The 17,134-nt window shown below is 40.8% G+C and overlaps 2 protein-coding genes across 6 annotated transcripts in view; one reads left to right on the forward strand and one right to left on the reverse strand.

Moving 5' to 3' along the window:
• LOC137287300 (E3 ubiquitin-protein ligase CBL-B-like) overlaps nt 1–7,179 on the forward strand; it is a 41,503-nt gene extending 34,324 nt beyond the window's left edge. For 2 of the 5 annotated variants that reach the window (XM_067819565.1, XM_067819573.1), the window contains exon 11: nt 889–1,223. In XM_067819565.1, coding sequence (XP_067675666.1) covers nt 889–1,123 — 235 coding nt within the window. In that variant the 3' untranslated portion in view covers nt 1,124–1,223. Of the gene's footprint in view, nt 1–888 lie in introns of all 5 variants that reach the window. The other 3 variants (XM_067819541.1, XM_067819556.1, XM_067819548.1) reach the window with 3 other exon arrangements.
• A 121-nt stretch (nt 7,180–7,300) lies between these two features.
• On the reverse strand, nt 7,301–16,924 carry LOC137287332 (ribosomal RNA processing protein 1 homolog A-like). Its single transcript, XM_067819584.1, has 11 exons — nt 16,771–16,924; nt 16,544–16,623; nt 16,104–16,247; nt 15,726–15,920; nt 15,448–15,512; nt 13,887–14,055; nt 13,442–13,539; nt 13,132–13,271; nt 11,384–12,300; nt 10,121–10,205; nt 7,301–9,847 (listed from the first exon to the last, which is right to left on the reverse strand). The coding sequence occupies exons 1-11, from the start codon at nt 16,892–16,894 to the stop codon at nt 9,606–9,608; spliced, it is 2,259 nt and encodes a 752-aa protein (XP_067675685.1). The 5' UTR covers nt 16,895–16,924; the 3' UTR covers nt 7,301–9,605.
• Nucleotides 16,925–17,134: the final 210 nt, after the last annotated feature.

The following is a 17,134-nucleotide window of genomic DNA, read 5'->3' on the forward strand; positions in this document are numbered from 1 at the left end:
CAGAAATCAACGACCTCCACTCCAGACTAGCAAGCACAAGAAGAAAAATCAACTTCCTCACAAATATCCCGCTCCCACCAAAGCCCCACCACCCAACAGATGTCAGGCCAATCTCACAGATCTCCCAACCCACAGGATTCTCCTGCCTCAGAGCTCACCCTCACTTGGGATAGAGTTGATCTTCAATAAACCATGCTTGTCATAAGAGGCGATAGAGTGGTCAGACTCACTGACTTGGTTGACACATCATATCCCAATTGCATAGATACATGTTCGTGGTGCTGGACTGCCTGGTTCAGACTGGATTATTTACAGATAACAACCATACCACTAGAATGTTGCTGGTTATGGCATAACACTAACCTCACTCGCTCACAACATGCAGGTGTGTGACCACTCTTCAACATGCATTTGCATTTGCATGCATGGTAGCAATACAAAATGATGTATCTTTCATATGACAGAAATCAGTACAATTTGAAATGGTGAACAGAATAACTGTGTGGGAATATCGATAATAAGAAAAAACCAAACTATCATGATAGTTGCAAACATTGTTCTGACTGTCTCAAAATACTGTCTTACACTGACAAGTTCTGCTATGTAATGTATCGCCGTGGGCAGTTACACATCCCTGTGTCAACAGTTTCCCTGTGAGAAACATGTGGTTTCTATGAAGTAGGGTGTGTTTTAGGTACATCACACCCGGACACCCTGTGGTGCCTTTTGGTGCACAAAACCTCCTTAACAGACATGTTCAACTGAATTTGGCAATTTTGTATTGTGTCTGTGAGTAAGATGTGTTTTGTAAAGTCTCTGTCTGCTGCTGTTAACTACTGTGATTGCCAGCATGATACAAGTATGGTTCATTATTCATGTGTGTTTCAGTGGTGATGTGAATGATATTCCTCTTCCCGCTCGGCGTGAGGGTCTGCGAGAGAACCAAGACCTGAACAAGGAAAACAACGGAACAATCGTCAGCAGTTTAAACGAGGAGCATGTTACCATACTCGTGGACCGGGGTTATGATCGACTGAAAGTAGTGGAGGCCTTGAGAGTGTCACACAACAACCTCAAAATGGCCGAGGACATTTTGGATACATTTGTTAAAAACAATCGATGAAAAACGGTAGTGAGTGTGATGATTCTACCAAGCACCAGTGGGCACTGTCGCCACGTTTCATACGCCTGGACTGATAGTATTGATAAGAGATGGAGACAGAGTGCCATGAGACTTGACACAGTTCTTCTGTAGACGTGTCGTAATCAAATAATTTAAACTCACTCTACAATCAAAGTGAGGCTGAATCAGTCTGGTTCTACCCCTCGCAGGTTCCTGGGGTTGTGTGGCGGGGAGTCACTTAAGCTTTTAGTATGTTAGTATTTATGTCTGTATATTGAATGAGGCTGTGACTCCATCCATTTCAGCCACACGAAGAGAGGAGAGTTTTCTACATTGTTTTTGTGTCACCATAACCTACTTTGGGAAATGCCTGCAAGTTGCACATTTCTGCTACTGTAACATTGGTACACGCCTACAAATTACCGTTTCTGTTCCAGTATCATTGGGGCTGTCCATAAGTAACACATTGTTCTCACTGTCCACTGGGACATGCCCACAGATAATATGTTCCTGTAACACTGGGACATGGTCACAGATTACATGTACCTGTACTTGTAACAAAGGGACAAGCCCACAGATTACATGTACCTGTACTTGTAACACTGGGACATGCTCACAGATTACATGTACCTGCACTTGTAACACTGGGACATGCCCACAGATTACATGTACCTGTAACATTAGGACATGCCCCAGGTTACATGTCCCTTTAATACTGATACATGCCCCCAGATTACATGTACCTGTGACATTAGGGCATGCCCCAGGTTACATGTCCCTTTAGTACTGATACATGCCCATAAGTTCATGTTCCTGTAACACTGAGACAAAGATTCCCTTCTGCGAGAGCTGGTTTTTCTCTCTGAATTGCATACCCACATGCCAGATGCACTTTTATACCATGCCTCTTGTACAAAGTTGTTTTTGTTGCTTTTACAAGCTCTTTCATTGGTTACAGTTTAGTGTGGCCAGCTTGCTTGTATACAGGTTAGCATCTTAGTAATACATGTCATGATGATTGTGTTCATGAGTGTTTAGCAATCTGCTTACGATACTTTTTTAAGATAATCATGACCATTAACTTCACAGCCAAACACATTGATTTTTCATGAAAGACTTCACAGGTGAATTTCTTGGTGTTGTAATTTGTTTACTTTTAGTGTAGGTGAACATATTGATAATCGTTTGATCTGTGTTCCCCTGTGTCAACCTGATATGGGATGGAGGTGTAATACAGTCCCCGCCTTCCTTCCTTCCTTCCATTCAGCTGACCCCAGTTATCCCCACAAGGCTGTCAAAGTGACACTAAATAAGTACTGGGTAGCTGTCATGTACTTTTCTAAGGCACAAGATATCCTTACATCTGTGAATAACGCTATGTAGTGCACTGTTAGGTGTTCATCTCATAACGAAAGCTGATGGAAGTTGGTTTGTGTGTTTACTCTTCTAAATACCCGCAAATAGTGTGTCAGTTTGTTTGCAGGTTATGACATGTTTGTTCTTGTTTCTTTGTGAAAACTCTTCCATCTACAACCCACCTAATTTCAGATTTCTGTAAATGTCCATGAGATCAGTTAATACCTATTGTGTGTATGTTATTTATACAGGTACCTTCACTAAGGGTTTATTGATAGAACAGAGACTTTTAAGGACCACAACTGTGACTAGAGATGACTACATTGAGAAGTATTCTCCGTAAATAGTAGCATATTTAACCTTATAATATTGGAATCTGTACAAGGGTAAGGAATATGGGATAGCCCAGTGGTTCAAGCGATCACTCATCATGCCAAAGGCCATGTTTGATTCATGATGGGCAGAATGTGTAAAACCCCTGTATGGTATCCCTGTCTATGATATTACTGAAGTATGGCGAACAGCAGCATAAAAACATGCTCACTCACTGTAAAAGGGCAAGTCATCAGGGCAGCCCAGTGTCAGACATCCCTGGCTAGATCAGGTACCAAGGGTAGAGGGTGTTACGATCTTGCCAATGTTTCATGTGATAATGATCTCTACAGTTTGTATTGGTCTCACTTTTATACAGTGGAAACAAGTTGTTACTGGGCTTTAAGGTAGTCTAGTGATTAGGATGGTCACTTGTCATGCCTAAAGCCTGAGTTTGATTCCCATATTGGCACCAAATGTAGAGCCCTGGTATCCCTCGTAAGTGGCATAAAATTCACATGCAAGAAACATAAGGCACAGGAATTATTTCATTTGAAAACAGGAACATATTTTGCAAACTTACAGCATATTAATAAAGAGGTGACCATTTATAATGGTGGTAGTTCAATTATGCTACCTCCCTCATACATATGCCTTCCAGAAAAGACAAAATCCAAAAGACTTTGTATGAAATGTCAGTTCTGTACTGACCCTTCCCAAATATGAAGTTGTTGAAATATTGCTGTATGTTAGTGCTTGGAAGGAAAAAAATACTGATGAATTTTATTTTCGATATTGTGATTTGTGTTTGCTCTGGCAGAGAGACCAACTGACATGGCGTCATGGCAGACTTCAGTTATGATCAACAAGGTCGCTTGACTGGAGTCAGCATGGTTATGTCTGGTATTTCACTCATTCATAAGATATTTGTATTTGTTATTTACCACTTGTTATCAACTGGGTCTGCTACAACAGGTGTTGCTATTGCTGTTTTAGTTTACACTGTTTAAGGGTGTCTATGATGCAGAAAGGAAATGAGCACTTAAGGTCCATATCTAAAAGTCACAAATGAAATATTTATTGTGAGGCAACATCCTTCTTTGATGTTTGTCACCTTTGATTAATGATAATGTGGTTCTGTTTGATAAAAAATCTTATTCTAAAGGGATCAGCGGGATATCCTTAATTTTTTACACAAACATAATGCAGGTGAAAGTGAGGTTACTTAAGTTTGCTCTATGCTCAGTGTATAACTGATGTGTCACAGATACTGCTACCCTGAAAACTAACTCAATTTAATACATACAAGGCCCTCATTGCAAGCATCATTAGCATGTGTATTTTCCTGGGAATATTGTATATGTTACATGTGTATATTCGTGAGAAATACTACACATCAGAGTGTATAATAAGCACCGGTAGTTGAGTCAGCCATCCTGGCACTTGCTATATCTTCCTCCTTGTACATGTTAATCTGAGTATTATTTGCACTCAAACCAGCAGTATCTACACCAGTGTATACAGAGCAAAGGGTAGCTCAGTGGACTAAGGTGCTTCACATCTCTGTGTATTGTCCCACGGTCATGCACCTGTGATCCTGGGTTCAAATCCTACATTCACCCTGCATATAATCACTGGTTTGTCTGTACCATACTGGTGCTTTATGATTTCACCAAAGTGATAAACACTTTTGGACCTGTGTCACTTTACGTTTCCCAAACAAAATCAATCACATCATGATATATATATATACTACCAAAGTTTGAAAAATGTCCAATATTTTCGTATGACAAGTTGATCTGTTTGGTGGGCGTCGCACAGCCTTCCAGTTGTGGGTGTTCTTCGACTGTTTTGAGAAGTACATATTAAATACTGTTCACAACTGCGTGAAACGGTTCATTTTCTAGAACATCTGTGATAGCCATGAGCAGGTGTTATTTACCATAAGTGTGTATTCACATTCTGGACATTGTCTGACAAGGTATCTGGTGCTGTAGGCTGTTATCGGGCTCACACTTAACAATATATGTCTACAACTGTCATACAATGTTGCAATCTTTTTCTTATTGTTTACTATTGTGTAATGTTTTCCCCATTGCTAATGTCTTCAATACCTTGATTTGTGTCATCACTTAATTCAGTCAATACATTCGTTATTTTATGCTCCATATTTTTCAACAGCTTCAAACTGATGTTGCAGTGAAACCATGACCAAGTGCTTATGACCTTGACCTTGTGCTAACTGATCTTTGTGCTTATGACCGTGACCTAGTGTTTATGACCTTGAAGTTTCTGCTTGTGGCGCCCCAGCTATTACTGATCAGGTGGAATCTGGCTTAACTAGTTCAGGTTTGAGCCTTGGACCATTGATAGCAGTTAGTTAGTAAGGACAATTGGGAGTGTGTATGTTTTATACAGTTGACTTAGAACATATGTGACACACAAGGCATGCCCTCTTAGCTAAAGTATATTTTGTAATTTTTTTTATCACAGCTTTAACTATTATTGTGACGGCTTGAAGTTTGTAACCCCTGCCATACCTAATGTATGGTGATCAGTTAAGGTCATATTTTCATAGGATTTGTTTTTTTTTTCATTGGTATACATGACCATCGAGTCTGTTATTGTTGTTTATATGCTGGCTCACCGGCTGATCCCATTCTTATTGTATGACTGTATTGACAGTGCTATGTATATTGTTGTTTTTTTTCTAAGATATGTCCACTGTTATATACATACTTTCTACCGGGTGGTACGGCTCATATTTCCCTCCATGCAGTACTCTCTCTCCTGTACATATACAACTGTTCATACCCTGTGTACAATGTTAGTTCACTGTCCTCACTTCCCTGTACATACGCTATCATCATTCATGGAGGCTGTTGACTCAATCTCATTGTCTAGGATACATTTCAGATTGTTCATGTATGTTAAAACTAGTTTGGCTGGAAAATGAATGTATCAAAATTGACATAGTTTTTGCGATGCTTTTGCCAGTTTGAGAATTAGTGCATAACTACTCTGGAATTGTCTCAAAGAGATTGGTTGGCCATGGAGCATTGTTCCTCCTCCACTCTATAGGAAAATTAACAAAGAGTTTGGGTACAGTAATTGTGTGGGACAGAAAGAAGTGAGAAGGGATAATGGATTTCCAGCCAAACTATGTTTTATCACAGACATTAGTATCTGGCCACAAAGAATTAATTATTTCTTTATGATGGAAATTGATTAGTCTAGTGAAGGATGAGGTGTTTTTAGCTGAATCTACTTTCCCACTCACCTGATTGAATGGCAAGTGTGTCATAGTCAGCTTGTCCGGTGTCTTCAGTAAACTTCCTCTCCTCATGATCCTGTAAGCCCATGAAGCTGAAACTTCACATTCTTAGTTCCGTTGCTGATGGTACCTTAGCATGTTTAAGTGGTTTGGAATCGAGTCTTCCTATATGGCTACCATGGCAGCCATTTTGAAAATGTAATATGACTATAACACAGTCATTATTGTCCAAAATCTGATGAAATTCAATATCCAGTCAGCTAGTTAGTGGGACAACTTCATTTCTGATATTGGACCTGTTTTTGACAGTGCTGTTAAAACTATACAAATACATAGTCTGCTGGATTAACTTCTGTGCAATTGTAATCTGTAAATTGACTAAATATTTTGGTCATTTCAGTCAGTCTAAGTGATAGTTAGCATTATGTAGGCTGATAACATGTAAATATCAAGGTAGAATGCAACTTTGTGGAGGCAGTTTTTCAATATGATTATTCATTTTTTGTCACTATGAAAGTGAGGAGAGGTTAGGTTACAAATTGAGTAATTAATTTTTGTTGGCCTTTTCTAAACCTTCCATCTCTGTGTGTCATCTGATTTCTTGAAGCTGTACTTAAAACATTGCCCTTTGGTTGCCCAGTATGCAGTGTTCTCATGACCTGTCTCATGTCTAACATGCCCCAACCAACCAGCATCACTCCTCCAACCACACGACCTGAGTTCTGTCATATTCCACATCCTGTCACACTGGATACAATGAAATATTGTAACAAAATGTCATATGACCTTCATGTAATCCAAAGAAATTAATGTGAGCACCAAGTGCTAAGTATGTTCAGTTTTAGGTCCAAATATGGCAGTTTGTGGAATTTGTATTTCAAGTCCACCTACCACTGTTATGCAAACCTTTGCCACTAAGTGGTGTATAAATGTGTGTATTGCCAGTGTGGTGTATGTGTAGTTATCTCCAGTGTTCACGGAGGGTATTGTGTGGAGGGCTGTTCATCCTGCCACCCAGCCTGCTTGACTGCTGTACATGAAGTTGTGGGTGGCCTCTCGACGCTCACGGCTCCCATGCATGTATAAAGAAAAGGCATAAATGTTTCAAACCATCTACCCTTTTCTGTTGTTATTTATGTTTGTGATTCCAACATTCCTCTTTGTAGCTGCACATGTTTTCGGGGTTTACAAGCTGAATGGACTGAAATTCGGAGAGCACAAGTTAAGATAAAGGGTCATTCATAAACAAATTTTATCCAAAGTTAAATACAGTTCACAGATTTAAATGTTCATTTGGCAAGATAAAATTATGAGGATTGCAAGTGAAATTCATTGGTACATTTTCACTGCAAACTGGCTATAGACATGAGTGAGCAAACAGTGTTATGAGACACTGTTGATTGGGGGACAGGACTTTTGTGTATCACTGATCAACATGGAATTCCAAGCACTAAATGTCAAATGTCGGTGAGAACTGAGGTATCATATTGGCATTCCTAGTGACCTTGGCAACAACTTTCTGTAGCACCAAGGATGCCTCTTGGTGACAAAGGATGACAAGTAGTGCAAATCATGGGCTTGAACCACAAACATCACCGCAATGTCGCTCTGACACCCAAAACCTTGAACACAGGATGCAGAAATCAAGCCATTGTTTAATGAACAGTCTTCAATATCTACAATGTACATAGCATGAACAATGTCATCAGGGGATGCATTTTGTCATAAACCACCCAACAGAAATTAAACACCTGAGTATTTCATACTACTACAGTAAATCCATTCTCAACTTCTTGTGTGGAAAATACATCACTTATGTCCAAGTTCATACTCCTGTAACAAGCCACCAGCACAGGATTCGTACAGATTATCAGTCATTGGGGGGCTGTATATTAACGTATAACATATTTGTTGAAGATACAGCGACCTAGAGGGAAATAGCTCTCTAGAGGGAAATAGTCTTGCTTCTCAGTGAAGATTGATTGGGACGTCTGTAGGAGTACCAATCTTTGTTGTAGGGCATGAGGAAATACTGACAGTGAAAGACCAAACTGTTCATTGATACAAGTTATTGTCATGTCCAGAACTACAGACAGACTGACACAAACTACTAGTCTCACTATTCAATCAAAAATATACGACTAAGGTGGCACATTTCTTACCTTTCCATCATTCTCCGAATGATACCCATATCGATGATAACACGGCAAGTATGTTATCATCCCTACAAAAGATTCAAACAAACTACTAACATCAAAGTTCATCCAATGAAATCAGGACGCCTAACGTAATTCAGTGTAACACCACCATGTCGGTTTTATGACATAAGACATCCTGACAATTTTTTTTATCAAATTCACTAAATCTCTAATGAACTCAGGACCTAAGTTTCTTCAAACACTACGTGAAAAGTATCTCTAGATTTGTGGTACCACTGGCTGAAAACTGTAAAACACCATGTAAGGTCAGTAAACTGTGTCTGCAGTGCTGTCATCACCAAGAAACCTATTTACAAATCATATACTGTACAATAATAACACCATGTGCTCTGACCAGTATCAACTGGGTTTGTTTGTTGTTTAATGCCACACACAGAAATATTCCAGCTATATGGCTTCAGTTGCTAAATAATTTTTATGGACCAGACAATCCAGTGTTCAACAGTATGGACATCGATCTATGCAACTGGGATACGATGACATGCGCCAACCAATTCTGCGAGTGTGACCACCCAATCCCGTTAGTCGCCTCTCACAATAAGCATGGGCTACTGATGGCCATTTCTAACCAAAGTCTTTAGGGGACAATGATTAGTGGGAGTAAATAGGGTTTAACACTCCACTTTGAGTGAGTGAGTTACACTGCCACGAACAGTATCGAGTAAGCTCGATGTGGCCAGATAGTCTGATTTGATACAGGTATTCGGCATTGAACACTTCAGTGAAAGCCCATGGGTATAGCGTTCACAAGCTTGGGATGTACACGATTCACTTGAGCAGAGTCTGCAATTCCATATATTTCATTGGTTCTTCGCCAAGTCTTTAAATACAAGGTGTTCTGACACATATTACCTTGCAAAGATTTTTGAACAATGTGACCCCACTTATACACACTAAAACCTTTGATTGTGAACATCATTCTACCTACGCACACCTGTGTGTGAAGAATGTGACCCCATTTATACCCTCCCACACCCTTGATTGAGAAGATCATCCCATCTGTGCACACCTGTGTGTGAAGGTCATCACACCTACCCACACCTGCTTGTGAAGAATGGCACTCCACCTATACCCACCCACACGCCAAATGTTAAGAATGTGACCTTGCTCTTACCCACCCACTGTATCATAAAATATCTGAACAATGCTGAAACCATAGTACACGATCTGAGTGAATGATCGGTCTTCAAAGGAAAGTTTCTTTCCATTACTAAGGCTTTTACGGCATGAGTCAATATTGGCAGCATCTTTGGAGCTGCCTCAACACATTCCAACACATTGTGCTGTTAATCATGTTTTAGTTTTTCCCTGGTCATACTCTTCAGAAGAAATCTGCTGCCCGCGATCGTGTGAGATGCTTCTTGTCAGAAGCAGGAGTAGGTTTTGCCCTTCTAGTGACTGGAGTGTTCTGGTCTGCATTAATGCCCACTGACTTTTTCTTCTTCTTCTTGCCTGACATCTGTGCTGATGTGAGGCTGGCGGGAGACTTCAGGATTCCTTGTGTCGGGGTCATCTGGGGGTTGAAGGCCGGCACTGGGCTGACCGTCATGCTGTCCTCAAACTCTGCAAGTACATGCAAGGATGAAGTCAGTGTTCATGGATAAACTCACAAACTGCAAGTACACACACAAGGATAACCTCATCTGTCACACACTGCAAGCACACACACAAGCATAACTTCATATGTCACAAACTGCAAGTACACACACAAGGATAACCTCATCTGTCACAAACTGCAAGTACACACACAAGGATAACTTCATCTGTCACAAACTGCAAGTACACACACAAGGATAAACACACACCACATGTACAGTAACCATAGCATCTACTCACTCTGGGCGGTATTCTTCTTCATGTTAAACTTGACTTTCTTCTCACTGGCTGTCATCTCTGGCGTGGCCTTTGGGGCATCATTTGTCTGTATAACCACAACAAATGAACAACATCAAGCCTCATGTCAGTTTACTTGACATCAAATATTATTCAAGAGAAAAATATGGTGCACTTCATGAAGTGAGTCTGTGAATTAAGTTAAACACAACTCTGGGCATTGTTTCAGTAACAACATACAGAGGAACTGCAACACATTCAGAATACTGAGACAACCTGTTTCTTGGAATACTTGCTACATTACATCGAAGCAGCAAAACACTGGGAAAGCTGATGTCAAGATATTTCATTTTGATTGTAAATTCTGTTCTGACTAATTTCGACCAATATCTGCATAAAGTTTGTGCCCATACGAGCAACAACTTTGTGAGAGCAATTTCAGTATGGAATATAGAACTTAGTAAATATGTTTGGTCAAAGGTGTCCTGACTGAGAACCTCGGATCGAACACCGTGACCAACGTTCTCAACGTGCTAAGATCATTTTTTCATATACAGTTGAAACCCTTTTTCTCGGACCCCACATATCCAGAAACCCCGCCCTCCGGGCCATTTTTATGTGAAATGAAACTTATGCTCATTAATTGTACTCGCTTAACGGACCCCACACGGCAAATTTTCAAGCCATTCCAACAGATTTCCACTGACAAATGATTCAGTTATCCGGACGGAGAGATCTGTGCAACATGCACGTGTATGTGTCACCTCAATACTGTCTACTGCATGACTGTGTGATTTCATTCTTAATCAGATGGCATTTGGTGTGGAGTGATTAATTATTGATAAGCTCAACACAATGTCATATGTTTTTAGGGCATTTAAAATTAAAAAAAAAGAATATGCAATTGGCAAAATAGAAACTTTTGTCGTCGATTCACGTTTTTCATCGAACTTACCATCTGAAGCTCCAAATGCTACATGATTACGTCCGAGACAACCTGACAACTTGTAACCTGCGTTCTGCCTTCCATGTATTATCAGGACACGTTATGATGATTCACTGTTATTACTATTGACTGTTGATTTATTGAAATACATACATGAAATTTTTTGCTTTCACTTCATTTTCACGTTTTGCTTGTTTGATCCTCGCTGTCCAGATGATTTTCAAATGGAACCAAAACGTCCTGATAAACAGGGTTCGACTGTATACAAATCCCATTCTTAATGGCATACATAGTTTTAAGATATCTTGTGCATATCTCACCTTCTTAAGTGGTGTTTTCATCACCTTGGCAATGGCTTTCTTCACAAAGGCTGCAGGAGGGGTTGATAGCTTTTCAAACTTTGCAAACGTTGATCCCTTTGGTGTTTTAATCTTCTTGTCCTTGACCCTTTTCTCTTCAGCCTTGATCTTGGCCTGATACTTTTTGCTGGGCACCCATATCTCTGTCTCCCCTTCTTCGAAAGGCTCATCCTTCATATCCCTGGTTAAGGTATCATTCTCATCTTTCGTCTCTTGGCTTACACTTACATTTCCATCTGTTGTCTCCTTGCTAACACTAACTTCATCTCCTTTCAGTGAACTTTTACTGGATTTTTTCTTTTTTCCTTTGATATTGTTCTCACCTTGACCTTCAGCTTTCACCTTGACTGAGACCTCATCTGCTTCAGACTCTGTTTTTGTCTTCTTTGGAGGAGAAACCTCAGTTTTCTCTTCAGTTGACTTTAACCTTTTCTTCTTTTTTGATTTCTTGCTTGAACTTGTTTCTTTCGTGGAAACTGTTTCAGAAGTTAATTTGTTTGGTGGACTTGAGCTTATACATTTGGCATCTTGCACTTTGTCCCCACTTGCACCTTTTTGGGGATTTCCTTCCTTGGACATTGACATATTTTCCCCTTGTTCTGTCACTTCTGTGGACCCTTTCTTCTTCTTTTTCTTCTTCCTCTTCTTCTTCTTTGGGGAATCTGTTTTTGACAAAGTACTGCTGGTCTCTGTGTTGATCTTTGTATCAGCCTCACTGGATGGAGTTAACTTAACTTTCTTTGCAGCAGTATTCCCAGAATCTGTTTCCTGGAGTTTCCGCTTTTGTTTTTTCTTCCCTTTCTTGATCTCTTCTGTTTCTTCCGCAACCGCATCGTGTGTGTCCATTTCATCCTGTTCTTCCTCCTCGTCCACTGCATCTACAGAAGAAGTAACAGACAGTAGTAACTAAGTATTAATTGAGCCCAGGTTTCAGACAGTGATTACAGAGCCTGGGTTTCAGACAGAGGTAACAGAGCCTGGGTTCAGACAGTGTGAACACAGCCTGGGTTTTAGACAGTGGTAGCAGATCCTGGATTTCAGACAAAAGTAACAGAACCTGGGTTTCAGACAGAAGTAATAGAGCCTGGGTTTCAGACAGACGTAACACAGTCTGGGCTTCAGACAGAGGTAACAGAGTCTGGGTTCAGACAGTGTGAACACAGCCTGGGTTTCAGACAGTGGTAATAAAGCCTGGGTTCAGACATTGGGAACAGACCCTGGGTTTCAGACAGTGGTAACAGAGCCTGGGTTTCAGACGGTGGTAACAGAGTCCACAGAATGAGTGAGTGAATTAATATCTAACAGCAGCAATATCTCAGCCACATCGGGTAACAGAGCCTGGGTTTCAGACACTGGCAACAGAGTCTGGGATTCAGACAGTGGTAACAAAGCCTGGGTTTCAAACACTGGTAACAGAGTCTGAGTTTCAGACAGTGGTAACAGGGCACTGGCTTCACACAATGGTAACAGAGCATTGACTTCAGACAGTGGTAACAGAGCACTGGCATCAGACAATGAATGGTAACAGAGCCTGGGTTTCAGGCAATGGTAGCAGAGCATTGGCTTCAGACTTGTACATGCTTAAGCACGCTGTCATCATAATATTTGGTAATGATATATATAAAACTGTCCATGAAAACATGCTAAAATGAAAACCACAAAGAAATGAATAAGTTAATGAGGTATATGTCAAGGTCTAACTAGGGCACCTTTCTGACGTTTTTTCTTCTTCTTCTTTTTAGTATTGAGATTCATCAACCTCATCACAGCATCCTCTAGATCTGCATCTGGGTCGTATACCTCTGTCTCATCAGCGGCCGCAACAGCACCGGCAGCAGCATCCTGCAACCTGCACAACATTCAGGTGAGGTGATGTAAGTGAAACAGGTGAGGTGAGGTGAGATTAGATGAGGTAGGAGAGTAAGTCAGGTGAGGCGACGTGGTTTGGAGTGAGTGTTATTTTTAAACCTTACATACGGGTGATCACAATGAAGGGTGTGGGACAGATTTTTTTCTCACCTTTTGACTGTGCTGTACAGCATCTGCCTGTTTGTTCCTCGACATTGCTCCTGGCTCCCCATCTGGAACAAATGGTCTGCCAGCAACAAACAGTCAAACTGAAATAGAAGAATAATTGTGATGTTCATCCCAAATCACACGTCTGGTATAGTTTTACACATTCTACAAGCAGGATTTGAAATAGTGTAGGAAAGTAGAAAATGCTGGATCTTATAATGTACTGTCATTATTTACTGTTTGTTGTTTAATGCCATGTTTAATGTTGAACTGACCACTCAATTACATTACTTGCATCTTACCACCACTGGATATTAATAATCCATCATAACCTAGACCTTCACCAAAGATATAGTCACTGCATAATCCTACACAATTATCTCAGAAGTACAAAAGCCATGACATCTGTGTTCTCTGGCAAGGTACTTTTCAGAGTGATTTCACTCACCTTGAGTTTGGGTTCTGAATCCTCATCATAGCCGGAGTCTGAGTCGTCCTTTGCCACATCCACTCCATCATCTTGTGGCTCCTTCTCTCCTTCCCTCCGCAATCTCTCCAACGTCTGCTCAGCCACGCAGTTGTACACACTTCCTATGATTCTTTTCAACACCAGTGGCCTAGAAACAACACACCCTCACGATCAGCTCGACACAAGATATACATGAGGTCCATGTGACTGACTCACCTCAATGGGCAATATAAACTTAGACTGCTTAACAGTGTAAACTTGGTCTCAGTTTATTTGTTACACTCCTACACTGTCAACAAACCCTAGTAGGAGGTGCCGTCGGGTAACCATTCCACAACCTACGACCATCCAGTCAAAGGTGAGACAGTCAAACTCTTTTAACCAATCAGAAAACAGCTACTGTTTAAGGTTTGACAGGAAAGTTATTTCTAACGAATGTTCACTCACTGTTGACTGTGTTGTAGTTTTCTCCATGTGCATGGAACGATCATACGGAAAATGGCATTCAGAATCATTCAGGTACAAACCTTTTCAACGTAAAAATCCAAAAGGTATGTGCTAATGTCCACTTTCGCAGTTTGGTAAGATGTGTTCTGATAGGTCAATCTTAAAGGTTACCTGACGTGACCACCTACAAGGGTCTGTTAGCCTCAGTAGAGGAGTATAACGAATACGGGTAACACTGAAACTAAGTTTACTCAGACCCTACTGCCTAACAATTCATATCTGTCACTCTGGTATGCTGGATGGGGGTTTTGGGGACCCACATTTGTGTTTTACAGCGCTGCATCTTAGTGAGTGAATGTTAATGGTGAGTGAATGCTAATAACAGTAACATGTAAAGTGAGGTGAAGTAGGTTTAATGTCATACTTAATATTTCGCTCATATGACGACGTGCATATGTGTGTATGTGTGGCTGCTTGTACAAGCCCAGACTTACGCTGGTTTTATAGTGCTTGCTCACTGAGATGCCGCAGTTAAGCATGAATACCCTACTCAGACACTTTATACCAACTCCGAGCCATACCCATTGATGCCGAGCACCATGGTATCACATGGCTGGAGATCATACCTGTGTTTTTCCGTTCTGCAGACAATTGCTCTAACCACTTCCATCATGGAAGCAGTCATGCATGATGAAGTGAACAGTCAGTGAATGTAAATGTGAGATGAATGTTAATGGTGAGTGAAAGTAAGAGTGAGTGTATGTTAATGGTGAGTGAATAAATGTTTAGGTTGAGTAAGTGGATGCTCAGAGTGAGTGAGTGATTGTTTAGGTTGAGTAAGTGGATGCTCAGAGTAAGTGAGTGATTGTTTAGGTTGAGTAAGTGGATGCTCAGAGTAAGTGAGTGATTGTTTAGGTTGGGTGAGTGAATGTTAACAGTGTTTTCCCTGATGCCAAAACCTGTGTATCTGATGCACAAATTATCTCAATTTAAAAGCTTGCATCGCTGTTGATCATGAGTGAATGTTTAGTTTTGGTGAGTAGACAGATGAACATTAAACACGAATGATGAACATGATGAGAAGTGAATATACCTTGTGCCAGTTTGGAGGTAGTCATCAAACACTGTGAGAAGAGACAGGATCTGGTGACCATCCAGCTGAAGTGACCAATCAGAGGAAATCATTAGGAAGGACTCCAACAATCAGATCTTCCATTTCAAACAGCAACCACGGAATCAAAATAAGACATGATCTTGAAATAAAGTATGTAACTTTGCATGGTTAAGTAGAGCTCGTTAGACCAACATGTCAGTGATTTATATTTGAAGCTTTTCATCCAATCTCAGCCTTTGTTCAACATTTACACACACCTGTTGAGCTCCAACCTTGGCCAACTCCAACAGATAGATATCAGCAAAGTGCATAGCAAAACTGTCAGGCACATTGTCTGACGTAGTGTTCAGTGTTGTCCCACGCAACACAGTTGCCAGTTCGGCTATCATCTCCTCTGCCCACTGACCCTGTCTCAGTAGCACAAACATCTCATGCAGCATCTGACGAGTCATCTGAAAAAATAGCATTTGGTGAGAACGGAACTGCAGACATGACCATCGAATTCTGCTAGATAAAGCCACTAAGACATACTTTACATTCATCACAGTATAACTCACTACTTTTATGTAAGACAAAATGCTGCGACTGTCTAGTATTACAATTCTAACTCAAGGGCTAACTGCCCCTTCACTGACCATCATGAACTTGTCCAACCGCTGTCTGTCAATGCCGTTCCACTCTCGAGCTTCTGTCACCAGAAACACCTTGAAGAACTTCATGGCTGCTGCAGTGTTGGAGAAACTGAAGACAAGGCCAGTGATGTGGACTGCCAGCTCCTCCTGGTGGTAAACACAAACATCAGTAAACACCACATGACCTGACCCAGTCAATACACCCTCTCAAGGACACATGTCCTGTTCATACCTAATTCCATCAAAATGCATGTGCAGTGCTCTATTTCACAAATGTCAGTAGCTACCCTGAATTCAAAGAGAGATTTGGGTAAATCTCGTCTTCCAATAAGAAAGTCACATTACATTTGTTGAACACAAGCTTCATTTAATGGGAGAGTCGTGCAGATGTGCCTGAGTGAGTCCTACCTGCTACACGAATCCCCACCCCTTAGCCTAGATACCTGTAGCAAGGGCTTGTCTTGCATCCACATGCAGTAATGGAGACCCTTCCATAGCTTGATGACATCTTCTTCCGTCAGTCCTGAAACAAAGTCACAATGAACGATCACTTTCCCAAGTTATATATGCATTGGTGGTGCGCGAAAAATGAAGCTCTCACGTGTCGACTACGAGGAGGGAGAAATAGAAGTACAATAAAAACCGCTGATAACCACGTGATGTCGTGTACCTGGTTTAGCAGCAGACTTTGAACGGATGTATTTTCTTAGTTTCTTCAGGGCCTTAGTGCGTATTTTCTTCTCATTTGCAGCCAGTTTTTGAGCAAACTGAATCTCGGCACTGGGAGCCGCCATCTTGACCACATGGTCTGCCGGAAGTTTAAAGAAGACAACTCCGTAAGGTTTGGTGAAACCGAAGTTGAATGGGAAGGGCATGTTTCTGTTTCAAGAGTTTATACGATACATCACTATGTTCAAAGTTGTCACTTGTAATGTAATTACCATTTTACAAACAACTATGATAAATACACTGTTCATGTGGATTATGCCTGAGCAAAATGTCAAACGTAAAATGGATATATGTTTATGGTTACA

This window comes from Haliotis asinina, chromosome 1, assembly GCF_037392515.1.
Source record: "Haliotis asinina isolate JCU_RB_2024 chromosome 1, JCU_Hal_asi_v2, whole genome shotgun sequence".
NCBI classification, from domain to species: Eukaryota; Metazoa; Mollusca; class Gastropoda; order Lepetellida; family Haliotidae; genus Haliotis; species Haliotis asinina.